Source organism: Chrysemys picta, chromosome 2, assembly GCF_011386835.1.
Source record: "Chrysemys picta bellii isolate R12L10 chromosome 2, ASM1138683v2, whole genome shotgun sequence".
Taxonomy (NCBI): domain Eukaryota; kingdom Metazoa; phylum Chordata; order Testudines; family Emydidae; genus Chrysemys; species Chrysemys picta.
The window spans coordinates 186,927,980-186,948,772 of NC_088792.1; the positions used below are offsets into that span (position 1 = coordinate 186,927,980).

General features: G+C 40.4%; 1 protein-coding gene and 1 long non-coding RNA gene across 13 annotated transcripts in view; one reads left to right on the forward strand and one right to left on the reverse strand.

Annotated features, from left to right (window-relative positions):
* RIPOR2 (RHO family interacting cell polarization regulator 2) overlaps positions 1-20,793 on the reverse strand; it is a 181,157-nt gene that overhangs the window by 42,182 nt on the left and 118,182 nt on the right. For all 11 annotated transcript variants that reach the window (XM_005281408.4, XM_008164453.4, XM_065582002.1 and 8 more), the window contains 4 exons: positions 3,358-3,484; positions 1,993-2,148; positions 1,216-1,294; positions 708-731 (listed from right to left, as the gene is read on the reverse strand). In XM_005281408.4, the coding sequence (XP_005281465.2) occupies positions 708-731; positions 1,216-1,294; positions 1,993-2,148; positions 3,358-3,484 (386 nt within the window). The remainder of the gene's footprint in view (positions 1-707; positions 732-1,215; positions 1,295-1,992; positions 2,149-3,357; positions 3,485-20,793) is intronic.
* The window catches only part of LOC135981032 (uncharacterized), a 59,331-nt gene that overhangs the window by 13,718 nt on the left and 24,820 nt on the right, over positions 1-20,793 (forward strand). The window lies entirely within an intron of this gene.

The following is a 20,793-nucleotide window of genomic DNA, read 5'->3' on the forward strand; positions in this document are numbered from 1 at the left end:
AATATTACATCAATCAGTTTTTGGTTTTCAAAATGTCAAAGTATTACCAGAAGTTCTTTGAAAACTGAAAATGTTTTGGTTTTTACATTTTTTCCCCTTCGTTGTCATTAAAGTTTGTTTTTTTGTTTTGTTTTGTTTTTAAAACATTTCCCTGAGAAGAACAACTGCCATTTTTCAACCAGCTCTACTCAAAAGCTTGAAGGCCTTTGCTTTTTGCAGGATCAGTAGTGAGTGTACAGACTAGAAATACTCTGAAGACTTGGTGGCCCACTGGTATAAGTGGGAACAACTCCACTGAAGTGCCCTAGCAGTAAATTTGGCCCTCTCTTGCTAAATGAAGAGGTGGCAGATGTACGTCCACACTCCAGAGCAAGTGCCAAGGCAGTAGCTATCAGAGATAGTTCTCTACTGACTTTCTTTATATGTTTCTCTAGAGTCTGTTTTGGGGGTTACCATTCTGTGTGTAACCTGCCTTCAGCAGGTTCTTGCTGAACACTCTGAGGATTGTTTCTGACCCCTCAGGACTTGATCCTTTTCCCATTGAAGTCAGTGGCAAATCCTGCCTGCCTCTCCCCCTCAGTGGTGGTGTCTGATTAGAGAATCAGGCTCTGAGAAGCTCTTTGTGCCAGTTGTCTCCAGGTCTGGGTACATATCACTCAACTTTTAATGTTTTCTTTGCAGCACTACTGCCCCTGAGGGTAACGTACCTTGTCTAGGTCATACAGCACCCCCTGCAATAAAGAAAGGGAGATGATGATTAGCTTCTGTGTCATACCGTTCCATTGAATGATACACTCCCCCAGTGCCCTATTATGTTTAAATAGCTGAAATATCAAACAGGATCCTGGGTGGGAGCTCACCTAGCGTTGTCAACAGTCCCTTAGTACAAGGAATGTCCCTTATTTTTTCATCTCTGTACAACAAGTTCAGGAGTTGCTGAGTGCTGCAAAAACCAGCAAGAAATACCCCTGCTAAATGTAGGCGAGTACTGTTTATTATTATTATTGGTGATGATGATAGTGGGAGGAGGAGTGGGGCTGGGGTGCTAAAAAAACAGTCCCTTATTTTTGAAATACAATGTTGGCAACCCTAGAAGAACTGCTTTTCTTTAAAACTCCCTTTGCCCCCCTTTTCCTCCAATACCTGGAAAAGGTTACCCTTGATCTGTGCAAGTAGTATAGAACACTATCATCTGAATTGTCGGATAACACATACCAGCCGTGAGTTTCTTTTCATGTCTTTTAACTGAGTAGTTAACTTATCCAGCTCTGTCTGGTGAACTTCCAGATACTCACTGTAAAGATAAACCAGAAAGGGAATCATGAACTCTGCTACATTTCAGTACATAGGGTGCTGATTGCTGACCTCTGTGAAAGGAATATTTGTGTAACAAATAGCTATTCTCACCATATACTGACTTAAACAAGTACATGTTTATAGTGATCTGACTGTCATAAAAACTCTCCATATCTCCCTAGTCCTTTGCACGTGCAACCCTCATGCTCCACACCAACTAAACAAGCAATAGGAGCATTTCTTTAGCTCTTGAGTAACAGGTTAATGCTTTCAAGTACAGTTAACAGCTGGGTTTTGTGAGAACTAAGCTGCTGTTTAGTTTGTGGGCTGCCTCTGTCCAATCACTGTCCTTGTACCTATCTAACAAAGGCATTATTCTGTTTTGTGATGTTATCTTGTATCACATTGTGTGGTGTGACTCTCCTATGTGATGGGAGGCAAATTTGGAGCAACAGTCTAGAGGTGAAATCTTGGCCCTATTGAAGTCAATGGGAGTTATGCCATTGACTTTAAAGAGTCAGGATTTCGCTCAGTGTGTTTTTGCTTTCTGTGTACAGGTGGGTTTAACACAGGAGAGCAGAAGTCAGCAGTCAGATTTACCCTACAATGACTGAGGCTCCCCACTCCCATGACCCATTGCTTTCCACTCTCAAGTAGTAAAGAAAGCTTCAGACATCCAGTGATAAATTCTCTTACTCCAATCCGTTCTTTAAGGCCCTGTAGACCTCTTCCATCCTTTGAGGCTGGGGCTCTTTGGAGGCGGTGCTGTTCTTATGCCCCAAATTATGCGTTTTCTTCACCTTTGCTTGGGGCTTCTTAGGTGCAGAGGCATTTTCAACAAAGGAGTTACACCTGCAAAATGGACATGAAAGGAAAACACTATAAATCACAATGATCTCAAAGGACTATTGCCTGACGTTATCTCTTTTGGCTGAAAGCAAACTTCTTATAGTAGTGCCTGTTGGAGGACTGTTTGTTTACAGGTTAATAGGTCTGAGCTGTATTGAGCAGTCTTGTGCTCAGGCTACCAGCATCTAATGTTCCAGTTGCTGAGACTTGAATGCCTGTCTGGTAATTGGTAAACAATAGTTTATGCCTGAGGCTTTCTCATGGCAGACAGCTCTATACATCTGATACTGGGTCTGTCCCAACCAGCAATGCTAGGGAATCCTAGAATCATGGGACTGGAAGGGACATCGAGAGGTCTTCTAGTCCAGTCCCCTGCAGCAATGCCTGAGCTACACCTAGTTGGTGAGAACAAAGGCAATTTTTAATAATACAAAACCTATATGCTACTAAACAGCGCTGTCTTGATATTTGTACAATGCACAGCACAACTGTGCTCTTATTTCATCCACAGCCTCTAGGCACTATTGCAAATAAATATTGATTTTACTATATTTATATGAATCACACTCTCTCATATGACTTCTGAAAATTCCCACTGAATTCTTATTTCTTCTTGTTCCCTGCTTCACTGAAAGCTTAAAAAAAAAAAAAAAAAAAAAAAAGCAGGATTTAATCAAGTTAACAGTAACTTATGTCTACACAGTCCCTGGAAGCGAACTTCTCAGCCTGGATCAACAGACTCAGCTAAGCTAGTGGGTCTTGCACGATCGCTCTAAAAAACAGCTGCGTAGACAGCATTTTGAAGTTGTGGCTGGGGTTCTGATGCCGGGGAGGGGGTGGGTTTCAGACAGTTCTGGACATTTTACATGTTGAAAAAAAATCACATAACTGTATAATTTAACAGACTAAAATCTATACTCTGAAACACCAGCAAAATTCCTCTAAGAATGAGGCCAGAGGATGAACCCTATATTAATAAAAACAAAGCCCAATAGATTCCCGGCAGTGAAGAGACAGGGTGTCTTCATTCTTTATTCTCCATGCAAGACAGCAGAGTTGCAGGGAGAATAAACAGAGACAGTCTAACCTACAGCACACAGATTCAACTCTGAGGACAGAAACCAAAAATCTTCCAGTCTCCAAAGCGAGTTTCAATTCTTGAGCTGAAAGCTCTCTCACCCCTCACCCCCCCACCCAAAAGATGGTACTTGCCTGGATCGTCTTTCTTGAAGACCGCTGAAGCCAGCGAAGGATTGACTTCTAATAATCCCATTGGGACCACCTGGGGAGAATGAATGTGATCCTACTGACATGATTTCCGGGAGCCTGGAAGATATTCCTGCAAGATAACAGAACAAAGGTTAGTGACAGTGGTAAGCTACAGACAGGTTGAAGACAGAGAGGATACTGCATTCATCAGAAGTGATAAAGGGTAAATGAATCCCACAAGGTGAATAGAGTCATGAGATGATTAGATGTTTACAAGCCTGACTCTTGATAGTCTGTTTATACTGACAGCTCAGTTTTCAGAACATCAACAGGAATGTCTGCAAAGGCATTTTCTCTATTTAATTCTCATGGAAAATACAAGGGATGGTTAGAGTCTTGCAGTTGATTTATTCACTTTACTAAGCAATGCCCTTCTCAGAACTAAACTCTAGCAATTTGCACATCTTCCATGAATTCCAGGATAATATCTATGGACCAACCCAAGAGCAGCTTTCTTGAAAGAATGACATTCTAGATGTGAAAACACAGGCTACAGAGAAAAATGTAGTCCATTGGTTTCAGCACAGGACTGGAAGCCAGAATCTTCTGACGGCTAATCCTAATTCTGACACAGGCTACCCCTTTGGCCTGGGACTAGTCATTTAAACCCTCTGCCTCAGTGTCCCCATCTGTGAAATCGGAATACATGGTTACCTACTTCATAGGGATTACTAGGTGTTGAGATACCCTGAAGATTAAATGGGCTCGGTATTATTACAAAGACAATGATGAGGGTTCATTGAAAAATATAAGTAGTCCTAAACCTGTCCTCTTAGCTTTCCTTATCTCAGTAACTGTTAGCGTCTTATTGCAGAGAGAGATAGGGGTAGGGGGAGATAATGTGGGTGTATTGCAGGAACTCTGGGAAGGGAAGGGAATAGAATAATATCTGTGTGGGGTGATAGAGAGGGAAAGTGCACTGTCAATTCATCAGACTGTCTCTGCTATCTTCTGTGGCAAGAATGTTGTCTATCCCATTCAACATCCTCAGTGAAATGAACTGGAGATTTCAGTTAATTTCCTAGTAGTATTTTTTTATGTGGACACCTGTCTAGCACAACTGACTCTTTGGCAACCTCAGCAGAAAGGCAGGGGCTGAATGGGCAGTCAGGGAGACTGAATGGCTCTCTTAACCGTAGGCTTGCTGAACAACACTGAAACACCAAGGCAAGGCATTGTGGTTCAGACTATGTTGTTCTTGCTGTCCGGTGGGAAGAGGACTACTCCTTGGGCTGATAATCTATGACCTTTCACAAGCATTAAATGAATTTACTAAAAATAGGCACCGGAGCTATGTAGTAGCTTTATCCTTACTGCATTTCAAATGCACTAGATGAAGAAAAATTAATTCTATTTTTGAAATGTCACAGGCAGCCCAGTTATATTTTGATTAGTAACCTTAAAATGGCCAAATACTCTTTAAGATTTCATTAATCACCACTGAAGGCTTTGACTTCTCCTATACAATTTCAGAGGGAATTCTATTTAGCACAAAGAGGTGCTTCTACAAGTAACTTTGTGAAGCTCGGCCAAAAGTATTTCTAGCCCCAGGAATGTTGTCACTATTACTAACCTGAAGATTTCTGTGTGATGCAGCCAGCATTGATCTTTGTGTTTCAAAAGCCAGAACTGATTGGATTCTCATGGTTAGTCAAGGCAGAGTAGATATGATCTTGGTTTTGTGATATGCTGGCCTTGTAATTGCATCAGGCTGTGACCATCTTTCATCTTTACCATAACTACTAGATAACTGTGATCTTTGTTAAAGAGCCCTAAGAAGCTCCATTAATATCTTAATGAACTTTGTGAGTCTTATTTTTTTGTAAGCAGGAACCTAGAGCATCTGCCTTAAAATGGACTAAATGTACTCTAATACACAGTATGCTCCTTCAATATACAGAACACATATTAGGTATTAGACTGGTTATAGCTTATTAGCCAAATCTTCAGATGTGTGCAGGGCACATGTGAAAAGGAATGAATAGCATTTTAGTGTAATATTTTAGGAATACGAAACTTGCAAAACTTTGTGCCATGCCCCCTCTCACAGATGCCTTCTGTACATCTGTGTCTGTGCCAGAACTGCATGAAATCTTATATTAATGCCTTTTCGTTAGACCTGTAATGCTGTCTTATTAAGTAGAGCAGTAACTATTAATAAGAATAAAATGTTGATCTAATTTACGTAATGGCATAAAGTTCCTCTATGTATTGCTGGAGATACTCCAGCTTGACATCAGATTAACTGAGACCAGAATCAGGCCCTACGTTAGGATCCAATCCTTCAAGACACTGGGCACCTCCTGTAGTGAGCAGAGTTTCTCGGCTTCCACTTGACGATGCTTAGTACCTGGCAAGAGCCACTCAGCACCTTACAGGATCAAACTCCCATATATGAATACAGTAGAGTCTAAGCATTGATTAGAGTCTGAGTCAAGTAGTTCAAACCCAGCTGAGAAACAATAGAGACATAATGGGGAACAATCTGATTACAGTACTTTCGGGTACCATGCTGCAAGTTTAAGATGTTCTCTCTATTTTCTCAAATGACTTTAAACTGGCTAATCTGTGTGCTGCATGCTGCAATTTGTATTGCTTTAAAAACAGATTCAAATCAGTAATAATTGTTCAGTGTTTGCCTGATTTGACATGATGATTAGCGCATCCCCAGACAGACTCTAGAGATGGTGTGAAGGTAAAAGCTAAACACCTCTGACAGTCAGCTGGGTTCAACTGCAGTAACATTTATACATATTATCAAACATTCCTCAAAAAATAAGCAGAACAAAACAACTAAGTCTGGTATTAGTCATGAGGACTAGGGCAATATCTGATGAGGTACTGCAAATTCAAAACTCTAGTCAAAATGCTAACACACACTACAACAATTATCTATTCCATCAGGTCCCTATTAGCCACAAAAGAGTAAAAACCTTAGTGTGACAATGTGTTGATTTAATAAATATTTATCAGTCTAAACAAAAATATTTCCTCATAGATACACACACACACACACACACACACACAAATATTTTCAGTTGTCATCAGTAAAAAGGAAATAAAAGATTTTTAAAAGGTTATTTTCCACTTAACTTTTTTTGTTAAAAATATTTTGACCAACTTTACTCTTCATGTTTCGTGCTGATTTATTAGCTGTGAATCTGCTCGTGAAATCCACATGAAGTGTGGAACAAATACAATTGATGATTACATTAAGACCTGTCTACATCTACTTTTGCTTTGTCTTTGTATGAAATGGAAAGAATCCAACTCGCCTCTCAGATCTGGCAGTTAGAAAGAAAACATCCTTTTATTTTTGAACTGAGCAAATTACAAATGGGAGTAACAGCAGGGCTGCCCGGGGGGGGGGGGGGGGGGGGCAAGTGGGGCAATTTGCCCCAGGCCCCACAGGGGCCCCCACGAGAATATAATAGTCTATAGTATTGCAATTTTTTTTATGGAAAGGGCCCCCGAAACTGCTTTGCCCCAGGCCCCCTGAATTCTCTGGGCAGCCCTGAGTAACAGAGACAACAAACATAGACTCCCCACAATGCCATGAATTGAGTCACTTTTCAGAATAAAATAGCATTTTACGATGAGTCTGTTAGTATAGGCGGAAAACATACCAGTCATTTGAGAGGATTTGACTCCTAATTTTATAACTTGTGATTATTCCTGTGTTTTAGGGGGGGGGGGAAATTCCTCTCTGCAGCAGAGATTCCAATACAGCCCATGAGCTGGGACTGTCAAAGGAATAGTCTCTTTGAATCATTTTAAACATTGATGGTGGGTCTGCAAAACCCAATTAGACTTCAGAGTTGTACTTTTATAAATTGAAAACACTATCTATACTTCAGATTTAAGCTGATTTCACTGAAGCCTAAATATTTTCAATTGGCCCCACAGACTCTCACACATTCTCTCCAGCAGTAGCCATTTAGTTTAGATTTGCTTAGACAATCATGGTGTATAGGTTACATATCGACTGATTACTTGTAATATTTAGAATTAACAAGTGTATTTCAGGTAATGGGTGTTTACATAGTTGTATAATACTGTCTATTTCCCCTAAATATTTTAAATAATTCATTAACATATATTTAACAGGCAGTCTTTGAAAGATATCATCCCTGAATTTCATAAGACAGCCACATGTTAGCTAAATACAAATAACATATTACTGAAAGGTGTGAACAAGAGAGAACCACAAAAGATACAATCTCACAGACCTGCTAATGATATCTATATTGGGGTCTCTATTGAAGGGAAACCTTTTGTGTTTTGATCAATCATCTTTTGGTGCCAACTGCAGTAGGTGTAAGTATAACTTATTTTAAGTCAATGGGAGTTTTGCCTCTGACTTAAATAGAAGCAAGAGTAGGTCCAAGGAAAGTTCAGGGGTTGCTGAATGGAGCATGGGAAATCTTAGCAATAGGGGAAAATAACTGAAAACAAAAACATCCAAGGACTTGAGAATTATTTAACAATTAGGATGCCCTACATTCTCTACGTAGAGAAAAAATGAATTCCTAGCCAGTAAATCCCGACTTCCCTTTTTGGTGTATTGTAAATTGGACTTGATCCTGTAAGAGAAGCATCATGTATGTTCATTAATATACCGTAATTACCATAAGGCCCAACTTCAAGAGTTTACTCAGGCAAATCTATTGACTTCAGTGGGATCCCATGACTATTAAAATTACTGAGAAGGTTTTTGTTTGTTCTCTGTGATGACTGAATTCCTAATTCCAAATGTAATAGTTACCTGATATACTGATGTACTTTACAAGTGGGATGTTTTTCCCCCTCTTAATAGAAAGTGTATTTTGAAAATAAGATTAGATCAAAATACAATTAAGGTTTAAGAATTCTGTATTAGTTCTAAATCAATTAATGCTCTTATATTTCAAGCCGTGGTGTTGATGCATCACTGGTATTTGATTTTAAAATGATCTACTTAAAGCAAATATAAATACACATTGTAGATTAGTATAATTTAATACACTTAGTATTGCCTACACTAATTGTACATCAGCACAGTCTCTACAGAAGAAAAAATGTGAACAGATTTCCCCCCCCCCCCCTCTCAGTGACAGATGATAGCAGGAAACTGCCGATAATTGACAATGTCTCTGTCCCTGGGGAAATAAAAGCTCCATCTCTCCTTTCATTATAGAAACAGTGGTGAAGCAGCTGGGTCTAAGATAATTAGAAGGGAAGATATTGGAGGGAATAGTCCTTCTATAGAAGGACTCGTTTTCGACCAGTATGAGTATGGACTTAGTTTTCTATAATGCCAGAATATTTGATAACCAGTGTTTACTTAGACCTGAGCTAAGAGAGTGGTAAATATACTCACAAACGTGTTTGCTAAATCTGACTGATGATACAGTAGTGGCGGTACACTTGTACCTTTTTTTGTTTGTTTTTCCCCTGAACAATTTAGGTAACTGCATTTTGTTCACCTACATTTTTGTGGAGGACCTATTGTGGGTATACATGTGCAAGTGAGCATATAAACAGGCAAATAACTATCTTGGCACTGGGAAGGCTCCCCCAGCCACCTGATATATACTGACTTCCTGTGTTTTGGAGTTAGAATAATCGAGGCAGAAAGACCATAAATAGGACAGTGAGAAAACCAGTGATTTTCAAACAGACTACGTCAATACAAATAAGTGATCATTTAGTAGCAGCAGCAGCGAGTAGGACAAATTAAAAGAGAGAGGAGATAGCGGGGCTCAGACACCAGCAAACTCCCTTGCCTGGAGATACATGATCTAGCCCCAGAATTTAGAGCGAGGTGACTACACTGAGGCCAGATATGAAGGCAGGTGGAATCTGCACCCAGGGCCAATGACTGTATAGAACCATCTTTACATAAGGCACAGGGCCACGTGTATGGTCCTGCAAACAGATGGGCAACTACTGATGTAGCTTCAGAAAGGTTGCTGACAGGAACACGGACCACTGGCCTTGTGTCCATCATCAGGAAAAGTCAGGGCTAGCAGTAGCAGTGCCAGTCAGGAAGGCACACCAACAAGCACAACAATTATTAAGTGTGAACATAAGAGAAAACTGCATGTAGAGCCCTCTGGACTGCCACATACATCTGGCTTGTATCTTTTTCTCTGCTGCAGCAGGGGAAGAGTTCGGCTATTTTTAAATCTGAGGTTCACACAAGTAGCCAAATACAGTACTCTTCTGCCAAGGAAGACAGAAAGGTCCTAAGGGGATGCTGACATCTAACAAAGTCATAACTGAGGATAGAATTTGGCCTAGAATTTAGCCCTGTGAGTTTATCCCTTTTACTAAAGATATACGGTGTACTAGACCCTATCCAAGTCTCACGGAAATCAGTGGGCATCTTCCCATTAATTTCAATGGCAGTTGGACCAGATTGATACTGTGTTTTCCACAGCTGAAGTGATTTGTGTATTTGGAGTCTTGGCTATTCACCAAGGATTCTTTCGGACTGTCTCTTTTGGGATAACTGATTTATTTGGAGTGGATCCTTTAACATCTCTCTGTGTTATGTCAATGGAAAGTTTACTTGTCCCTTTGTGAAAGAGATGATTTTAACCATTTGTGACATTGCTAGTTAGTCAACGGTTACTTCAATAGGGGCGTAAAGGGGCATACACCACCGGTGCTGCCTACTGGTCAGGCAGAGGTGTGGCAGTTTGTCTCCCTCTCAGAACTATAACTGGAAAGGTGGGTGATGTCAATCTTGTGGGGTCTGTCCCTTCTTTGGTGGCTCAGCCCTCTGGCTGGATCACACATTCCAGTTCAGGCCTTTCAGCGTATACCAAAAGAAAGTCCAGTCACAGAGAAATCTTTCAGCATCCTCACAAGCTTCAGGGCTTCCACCTTAGTTCACCTTAGAACTTGAGGTCTGGGCCTTTGAACATTCAGGGCCTTCCCCTGCTAGATTCTCCACTGAGGTAAAGGCTTTTATCGTTGTCCCATTTGTGGGAGTTGGTCAGGAGTCTACACCCACGCTTTCCACTGGGCTCTAATCCAGGGTGCAATGGTGGACAGCTAAATTCTGCACCTTGGGGTGCTAAGCAGCTGCTTCTCTGGATCCCTTTCTACCTAAGTACCCTTCTCCCCACCCCCACTCTAAATTAAAGAACCAAACCACAAATAAAGTTTCTGACTTTCACAATCAGTCACCAATCTCTCCTTTGCAGGCTTTATCAGGACTCTGTGTTGCCAGGTGTCAGGCAATGAGAGCTCCTCGGCACTACTTCCCAGAGCTCAGAGCAGAGATCTACCCCCTTCCACCACCTGCTTCCTTCTGAACTGCTATGCTTCCCTTTTTAAATGCCACCTCCAGCGTGTGTAGACTTTACAGGTGCAGTAGCCCAGGGCCGCCTGAGCCCAGAGCTGTTCCTTAACCCCTTGTTCACCAGTGTGGGGTTTGTATGCCCTATCACAAGGGATTAAAAGGCGGCGGTCACTTCTGGACTTCTAATGTAAGCAAATATTGTGTGCCAAGAGCCTTATCGTAGGTAAAATAAATGAACAGACACACAAAACTCCCATGTTTGGAACTTCCTTGCAAAAAAATGTTTTGTATATAAAAGGGGAGTGGGGGAGGAAGATATCATTAGAAAGGAAAACAAACACCAATCACTTTCTTCAAACATATAGCTATTGTAACCAAAACTTGAGGCGGTTCATTGGCACAGCACTGGAATGGTGGTTTGCTTCTAGTGCCTTGTGGTAGGTGTTCCGCAGCACCTCCACTTTGACCCTACACTGCAGTGTGTCCCGCTCATGGCCACTTTCTGTCATGCATTGTGAAATCTGTATGGTATCATAATTCCTATGGCAGGAGTGCAGTTGGGACTGGAGAGCCTCCTTTCCCCAAATGCTGATGAGGTCCAGCAGCTCGTCATTGCTCCAAGTGGGAGATTGCCTGGTGTGTGGAGCAGGCATGGCCACCTGGAAAGATGCGTTGAGACCACTGCACACGTCACTGAGCAAACAGGAAGGGGACTTTCAAAATTCTGAAGGAATTTAAGGGGTGAGGCTCACGGTTGATCGCCTGAGGGCAGGGCAGTAGAGTTGAAACCGATGATCAGAGAGGCGAGAATATGCATTGTGGGACATCTCCCGGAGGCCAATCACAGCGCTGTAATCGACCACGGTGCTGTACCCCCCAGCGCAGAAAGCTGTACGCCTCTCGTTGGGCTGGTTTTTTTTTGTTTGTTTGTTTTTTTACTGTGCTGCAACTGTGCACTAAGTGGCTTGGCACTGTACACACCTCGGGAGTTACAACGCAGAAAGCTGCTTTACTGCGCAGAAACTTGCCAGTGTAGACAAAGCCTGAGAATGGTCTTCCAGCCACTTGTGCATCCAACTTATAGTAGGTTCATCTAGGCTATATTTCTCTAGCTTGTTTATGAGAAGGCCATATGAGACAGTATCAAAAGCCTTACTGAACTCGAGATATGACATCTATGGCTTCCTTCCTATCCACAAATCTTGTTATCCTGTCAAAGAAGGATATTAGGTTGGTTTGACATGGGAGCTGCTGGAAGCGGCGTTGGCCAAGGGACGTACTGGCTGCTGCTTCCAGCAGCTCCCATTGGCCTGGAGCAGCGAACTGCGGCCAGTGGGAGCCGCGATCGGCTGGACCTGCGGACGGGGCAGGTTAACAAACTGGCCCAGCCCACCGGGGCTTTCCCTACACAAGCGGCGTCCCAAGTTTGGGAAACGCTGTTCTAGGTGATTATACATTGATGGTTTGATTATTTGCTCCATTATCCTTTTCAGGTATTGAAATTAAGCTGAGTGGTCTATAATTCCCTGGGTTTTCCTTATTCCACTTTTTATAGATAGGTACTATGTTTGCCCTTCTCTTCCGTCTTTCTCCACGAGTTCTCAAATATAAATCGCTAATGGTGCAAAGATCTTTTCAGCCCGTTCCTTAAGTATTCTAGGATGTGTTTCATCAGGCCCTGCTGACTTGAAGCCATCTAGCTTGTCTAAGTAATTCTTAACTTGTTTTTCCTTCATTTTACCCTTAGATCCTTCCCCATTTACATTGATTTTCACTATGTTAATCGTCCAATCACTGCTAACTTTTTTGGTGAAAACTGAAACAAAAAAAGGCATTTAACACTTTGGTCATTGCTGTGTTTTCTGTTATTGCCTTTCCCTCCGCATTTAGTAATGGCCCTTCCTCTCTCCCGTCTTCCTCTTGAGTCTCATATTTATCAAATGCTTTCCTGTAACCCTTCATATCCTAGTTTAATCCCATTTTGTGGCTTGGTCTTTCTAAATTTGTCCCTACACACTTGTGTTGCTTTTTTATATTCATCCTTTGTAATCTGACCTAATTTCCACTTGTCTGACTCTGAGTTTCAAGTCATTGCAGAGCTCCTAGTTAAGCCAGCATAGCCTCTTACCATACTTCCTGTCTTTTCTTCACATCGTTATAGTTTGCTCTTGTGCCCTTAATAATGTCTCTCTGAAAAACTGCCAACTCTCCTGAACTCTTTTTTTCCCTTAGACTTGCTTCCCACAGGATCTTACCTACCAATCCAGAGTTTGCTAAAGTCTGCCTTCTTCAAGTCTAGTGTCTTTATTCTGTTTTATTCCTTAGAATCATGAACTCTTTATCATTTCATGATCACTTTCTCCCAAGCTGCCTTCTACCTTCAGATTCTCAACAAATTTCTCCCTGTTTGTCAGAATCAAATCCAGATAGCCTCTCCCTTAGTTGTTTTCTCCACCTTCTGTAATAAAAAGCTGTCTCTAATACATTCCAAGAACTTGGATAATCTGTGCCTGGCAGTATTATTTTCCCAACAGATGTCTGGGTAGTTGAAGTCCTGCATCACCACCACCAAGTCCTGTGCTTTGGATGATTTTGTTAATTGTTTAAGAAGAGCCTCACCCACCTCTTCTTCCTGGTTAAGTGGTCTACAGTAGAACCCTACCATGACATCACCCTTGTTTTTTACCCCATTCATCCTTACCCAGAGACTTTCAGTGGGTCTGCTTCCCACTTCTATCTGCTCAACCTCAGTGCAAGTGTATACATCTTTGATATGCAAGGCAACACCTCCTCCCCTTTTCCCTGCCTTTCCTTCCTGAACAAGCTGTACCCTTCTATACCAACATTCCAGTCATGTGAATTATCCCAGCAAGTTTTTGTGATGCCAATTATGTTATAATTGTGATTATTCACTAGTATTTCTAGTTCTTCCTATTTATTCCCCTACTTCTTGCATTAGAACATAAGAACGGCCATACAGATATTTGTTAGATTTCCTGTCCATGTTCCCTATTGTCCCTTCTTTGTCCATGTTATGATTTCCCATGTTCCCCCAGATTCCAACCCTTCACCCAGGTGTCCATGCTTTGGATTTACCTGTGGGATTTTGTCTCCTGCTCCTGTCGAACCTAGTTTAAAGTCTGCTCCTATTCCTATTCTATTCCATATAGGTTTTTATGCTGCACTCATTACTGTAGTATCTGAGTGCCTTCCAGAAGTGCATTAAGCAAAATGACTAACATTGGTCACATGTTGTTTGTTCTTTTATCTCCTCCGTAGAGGGGGAAGTGTGTCTAGTGGTGTGTCTTGTTGAGATAGGTTTTTTTTTTTAAATATACATGTTGCAATGTGTTTATATTGCAGAAGGCAAGGTCAAATATGTGTGCCTTGCACTTGGAGTGGCAGGTATTAAGATTTGTGATGGTCTTTGTGATTGGCTTGCTGTTCTCTTCTGCTGGGTAACAGGCACATGAGCACCATCTGACGAGTCATACTTGGCTGCCAGAACAAAATCATTTGCACTTGTTCCATCCAAAGAAAAGCAATGAGATATTCCTAAATAACTGCAGATATATATTAAGCAACACGCATCCCAGGACTATATCTACTGGTGCATTGCTGGTAGGAGCTGTGAGATAATGTTAACTTGAGTATGCAGAAAAACAGTTAGGTGAGCTCATATGGTTTCAGCAATATTGCTGTGGAAAACCAACATTATAGAGATTGAACTGTAAACAAGAGAGCTCATTCCTTCTGACTGTTGCTGCTGGATCACGATGGGGGGGGGGGGGGGAAGGAGGTTGTTGCTATCCTCACCTCTGCTGCCTCCAACAACAGTAGGTGTTTGAAGGAAGGCTGCTAGAAACCTTCTCCCATCTCCAGCAGAAACAAAATTGCTAGGCTAATTTGTATCAGCCAACTCTGCCTTTCCTTACTGACATACAGAACATCTTTTCAGAGAGACCTTTATTCATCATCCAGGGGGCTCTGATCTCATTTCTTATTCCACTGAAGATATTAGTATTTGGGGTGATTTATCTGAAGACTTGTGTTCCTTTTTCAATTTAAATAGTCTCCATGTCAGAAGTGTTTGATGATGATGTATTTTATTATATACATTGTAAAAAATATTTTTGGTGGACTCCTGTTTTTCAGACTAAACATCAGTGGTCCTTACAGAACTCACCTTACTTCTTTGCACACAAAGCACAAATAAGTGAAAAATTTCATTTTAATAATCCAAGTTAATAGCAATATGGTCAAGTAATTTGGGTTTAAAAATATGGGGGGGAGTGGAGTCAGATTCTTACACTCACTAGTTTTATGCTGCTGTAAGTCCACTGACTGCAGAAGAACTAGGTCTGACGTATACCAGTATGAGAGCAGAACCGGTGCTAGAATTTTAACCTGACAATATCCCCTTCAAATTATGATAAAATATACCTTTGGGGCTAGAACCTGCTTGCCTTGCTAACATGCAACTCTGACTGATGTCAAGCAAGACAAGCAGCATTTGTCCCCGTTTTTGTGTAGTACCATTATTAATTCATTCCCTGTGGTTCCCTCCATTGTTTTATTCACTCCTTTTATTGGAGTGCTTAATACATGCCTGCTCTCTTTGGCATTGTAGCATAAACTGCCCTTTCCCCTGCTTGCTTTGCTCTCAAAGAAATACTGGCAGCATTTTTTTCCCCCGTGTGTTCCTTAACCTTGGTTTAACGCACACAAAACAGAGTTATCTGGCTGTAACTAGGCAAGGAAAAATGATTTTCTGTAGGTACTAAGTGGCTCCCACATGACAGATGGGTTCATAGTAAGTACCCTCTTTTTTTTTTTTTTTTTTGGCTTCTACATTTGTTTTACATTGACATCTGGACTCAAAGTATGAAATACAGTCACTGATGTGTCTGATTCTGTTCCATTTCACCATCAGAAATACAGGGTAATCCCATTGGATTTATACTGATATAAACAAGCAAAATTTGGTCCATTGGGGCTATAGGAGTGTAATTGAGAGAGCAGGATGTGTCATTGGATTGGATTGAATTTTCAGCTTCATTTGTTTTGGGTTTTTTAAATATATTTGTATAAATTTGCCAAATTCTTTTGTTAGTTCAGTTTATTATTAATTATCTTTCATATGCGATCAAGCTTTTTTAGATATAATTGAATAATGATTTTTACGTATATCTTAAATGAGGCTGTATTGATCATGGATTGATCTTTGTCAGTTACAGAATCTGTAAAGTGCTTTTTAAAATGGAAAAAAAATATATCTACTCCAAGCACCAGTGTTAATACCTTAGGTAGGTAGATGGATAGACTAATACTAATAAAGAACAAACCTAAAAATCATGCCAAGAACTACTAATTTGGGCTCAAATTCCACCCATCATTGACTCCACACAAGACTACTGACATAGGCGCAGAAAGGTGACTTTAATAGTGTTGCACTGTAACAAACAGGGCAGAATTTGTTCCAATATGTATAGTGAACCCATGTTTGAGGGGCCAAACTAATGAATGGTACTTGAAGGAATTACCTGACTCACCCCAAACAAGCACTATTACAATTGGATGCATTATATGGAATTTCACCTTCAGCTAACCAGATAACAAGGACAGACGGTTGGATCTACTGTCACAAATTCTATATGCCTAAAAAAGTCTGTTCTATATCAGGTTGAAAATGCTGACATTACTGATGATCCTAGGAATAAACAGTTGGTGCAGGTAATGTTCTTTACTGATCAAAAGTATCAAGCAATAGACAAAAGAGTTAATTATGGAAACAACTGGCCAGTCAGCTCTGATATAGGCACAACTCCAATGGAAGTCTGCATCCATGGTGATGTTAAACAATAATTGTAAATTACATACCAAGCATTAAGTGGTAAGGTAGTGCAACTTTTGCAGATTTTGCATTCAGTGGCTGTATAAAACAAAGGTGTCATTTACACACGGAGGGAATAGAAGGGAAGATGTTGACAGGAAGAGCAAACTAACAAGAGGTGGATTTAAGATGAAGTGGTTCTTGGGAGAGCAGCTTTGTTATTCCTGCCTGTTGGTGGTAGTTCTGCTCTCTAACCCCCTCATTCATGGGTGTCAATGGCAGTGTACTGATATGGGGTTACTGTGACCACACTTTTTTGAGTGTGAGAAAGTAATCGGAGCTAGCTAGAGGAAGAATGGCCAAGCTACCTACTGTAGTGCTCTGGCAATAGAAACTTATTCATCCTCTTCCATCCAGAATAAACAAAGTGCATTTGTACTCAGTATACATTTCAGCAATGTGTAAGTAAGATAAAGTAGAGAAATAAATAGGTTCATCACTGAACAGAGCATAAAATATTTTCAAGGTCTTTCAGTCAGTAAAATGATAAAGACTCTTAATGGCTACTCTGTAAAAAGTAAATGATGAGAGATTAATTAAAAAGCATCAGCCATTTAATATGGTAATTCTGTTTCACTGGGTGAATCAATGATACGTTACTTATTAATTTGTTGTTAAAGGCACATTGTCAGGTGTGTTAGGACAACATATTATACTTAACTCTTATACAGTGCTTTTCATTAGTAGAGCTAAAAGCACTTCACAATCTTCAATGAATTTATCCTCGCCACACCTCTGTGAGGTAGGGAAGCATTATTATTGCCGTTTTACAGATGCGAAACTGAGGCACAGAAAGGCGAAGTGACTTACCCAAGGTCACACAGGAAGTCGGTGATGGAACAGGGAACTGAACTCAAGTCCTAGGCTAGTGCTATAACCACTGGATCAGCCTTCCTTTATAACATACCCTATAGCTATTTATTCTTGTACCACATATGAATATTACAACAAAATATTTGATTTAATCTTTCCAACACTTAATAAATGTGCCCATTTCAATAGCACCTATATAAAAACACATCAGAGCAGTGTATTATTTACTTCCATAGCACCTATATGTTGGTTTATTCATCTTTAGGCTACAGGATACGGGCGTAAGAAACTTTATCTATGTTACGTAATCTTGCAGTTAAACACTGTATTATAATAATGTACATGCATGGTAGGGAGGAGTTCAGGTTGTGCATTCAAATTTAACTTTTTCACTTCTTGGTTTCTGAGAATTTATATCAATAACCTGAATGTTACATTAGAGGAGTTTGGGGGTTTTAGTACAGATATATAAAACATTAGGATTTGTCTTTAAAATCCCACTGGTCGTTATTAGTCACATGGCCCTCTTTATTTTAACTGTTAAATCCTGAAACATGTAGGAGGCAGTAGTGTAATAGAATGACCTCAACACTAAGGTACAGTTTGCATACCCTGACCTCCCACACATCTGCCAGCAAGCCCTGTTAGCATGCAGACTTCAGCCAAAGTCTTACAGAATGTCATAGAGGTGATGCCAGGAGAATATTAAAGAAATCCAAGTGTCCTATGGAAATTAGTTTCAAACCTTGTAGAACTATACAGAAAATGATCTCCATCTCCTTTCTACAGGTTTTCTGAACCATATAGAATTATAGAATTCTGTAGCAGGGATATAATTCTCTATCAAATTTTGAGGGATGGTTAAAAAAACCGTAGAAAAGTTATTTTCTATTAAATTCTATAGGTCTTTTCCATAAAGGCCTTTCCTTCACCCCAGTTCTGCTCCTTGGGGCAAACAGGAGGGAGTTAGTTAAGAAGAAAAGACAAAATCAATCCCCCCCGCCCCCCAAATTCATTATAATCAGACTTGCACTTAAGTTATCTGTGTTACACCAATGCACTTGTGTTACTGAAAGATATTTTGGCCCTTTTGTCTATCTGCCTTTGTATTTTCTTCTACTTACATATGGCACGTGGACAGATAATCTTGGGAACATGATTTAGTTCTTGCTATGGTAATTACAGTCAGCTAACTATTTGTAATGCAGATTTAAAAAAACAACCCCCCTCAGGTTAAGAAGCCAACAGTACACTTTGTACATGCTACAAGATTAGTTACTACCAGGGGTCCTGGAACAATTTTGTATAGTGGAGTTGCTGTGAGCCATTGAACCAACTGCAAACCCTGTATATAATGGAAACCACTTCAAGCCGGGGATGTGGCAGCACCCCCAGTTCTAGCACCTATGGTTACTACTAAAATCTTTGATATATAGAGATTTGTGGATAAACCAAGCATGAATTAATCAGATCTCACTGCATTCATTATTATTGAATTGCATGGTATTTATCTGAATAACTTTCCCTTGCATAAATTAAGGCTGCATGAATTTATAACACTATTTTCTCACATTCTGTCATTAAAAACATTCACTGTGAATTTGGTATGCTGTTAAGGATCATATAGGAATCACACTATGGCTTGCACTCCAGTACCCTCACCCTTTTCTTTCTCTCCTTTGCTGGGATTGCAGAGTTTTCAGATTCATATGGTAGTAAAAGGTCATAAGAGGTTGTTTAACCATTTGCTCCATGCGCTGTTTGCTCATAGATAATTGTGTTCTGCCCTTTTGCCAGTGAATGTAGCTAGACTTGTTTAAATGGTGATTACATGGGAACACCAACCGTCAGATTGTGAAGTGCTCAGATGCTACAGTGATGAGATATCCATACCTTCACAGATAGATTCTTCATTGGAACCATATTCTAACTGATTGATAATGCTAATATCTCAAGGAGCCCTCCTTTAGTCCCATGTTCAGTGCTAGAACTAAGTAATATCAGCGTAATGAGTGAAAAATCTAAAACCACAGACGTGAGGAAATTCAAATGTGAAGTTCCCACAGCAACTCCATCATCCACACACAAAAATAAAGTGATTTGTATGAATGTATATGTTGCTCAATTTCTGCAATTTATACACATTGAATGTACTGGCTTGATTCTCCACTAGAGCTTGTGTGGAGGTTCTGCAAAAGATATTAATTTTGAAAGCTGAATTATTTTGGCCAAAATATTAAGTATATTTATTTTTAATTCAGAAATACTGCCATGGTGCCTCATGCTCCCCTTCTCCTATACAGGTGGGGCTCCCTGCTCAAACTACATGTTCCATGATGCACCAGGGTCTCCGCTCTTGAAGAAAGGAGGCGGTGCATAATGGAAAATGAAGTCCAGCTGTGAATCCTGGCCCACCAAGGAGAATAGTAACGTGAGGCAACTGAACTACCACTCCCATGAGGCACTGTGATGACATATCTGAATCAAAATAGAATCATAGAAGTATAGGACTGGAAGGGACCTCGAGAAGGCATCTAGTCCACTCCCCTATACTCAACTAGATTTCAGATGAAAACTTTTTGGTTTTAGGGTATTTGTGTTTTTCAATGAAAAAAATTGAAATTGTCTGTGGAAAGCAGACACACACTTTGCAAAATAATTCATTTAGTTGAGAACTCCATCTTCTGTTAGAACAGTTGCATGGAAAGTTTTTGGCCAGTCCTATTCTTCACTGCCTTGCAGTTGTGTAGTCTTTTCCACCTGTGCACAATGGGTGTAAAACACTACCATCTGACATGGTAGCATTTTACACCAGCTTCACACAGATGTAAATGACCTCACAAAGGCCAAGGCAGTGATGACTCCAGGCCATGTTCTTACAGGGAATGTATGTAAATACACTAAACTTACATTAAGATTTTTTTTTTTAAATGGGAAGATTTAGAAAAGGGGAGAGAAAAGAAAACCCTCACTGGATAATTGCCCAGTGAAAAGAAACCATAACATATAGGAGGACTGAGATTCCTTTCTTGCCTTCAGCTGAGACATGTGGGATTCAAACAGACAGAGAGTTCAGCACCTGCACTTACTGACATGAGAACACATTGAAACAAAGGTTTTGTGGGCCAACTTACACATACAGAGATGCAGGTACATCGCCACTGATTTCAGTGGGAGTAGCACATGGTTATTTGAGGACAGTATTTGAAATCTGAGTATCCTGAATATACCATTCTTAAATTTTAGTATTGATTTAATTCTTAGTATTCTTAATTCTTAGAATGTCCTCTACCTAGCATGTGGGTCCTGCACTGGCAGAGGAATGGACTGACAGCTTTATCTGAATGTCTAATAACCAAAATAAATGGAGCTATGTATATTC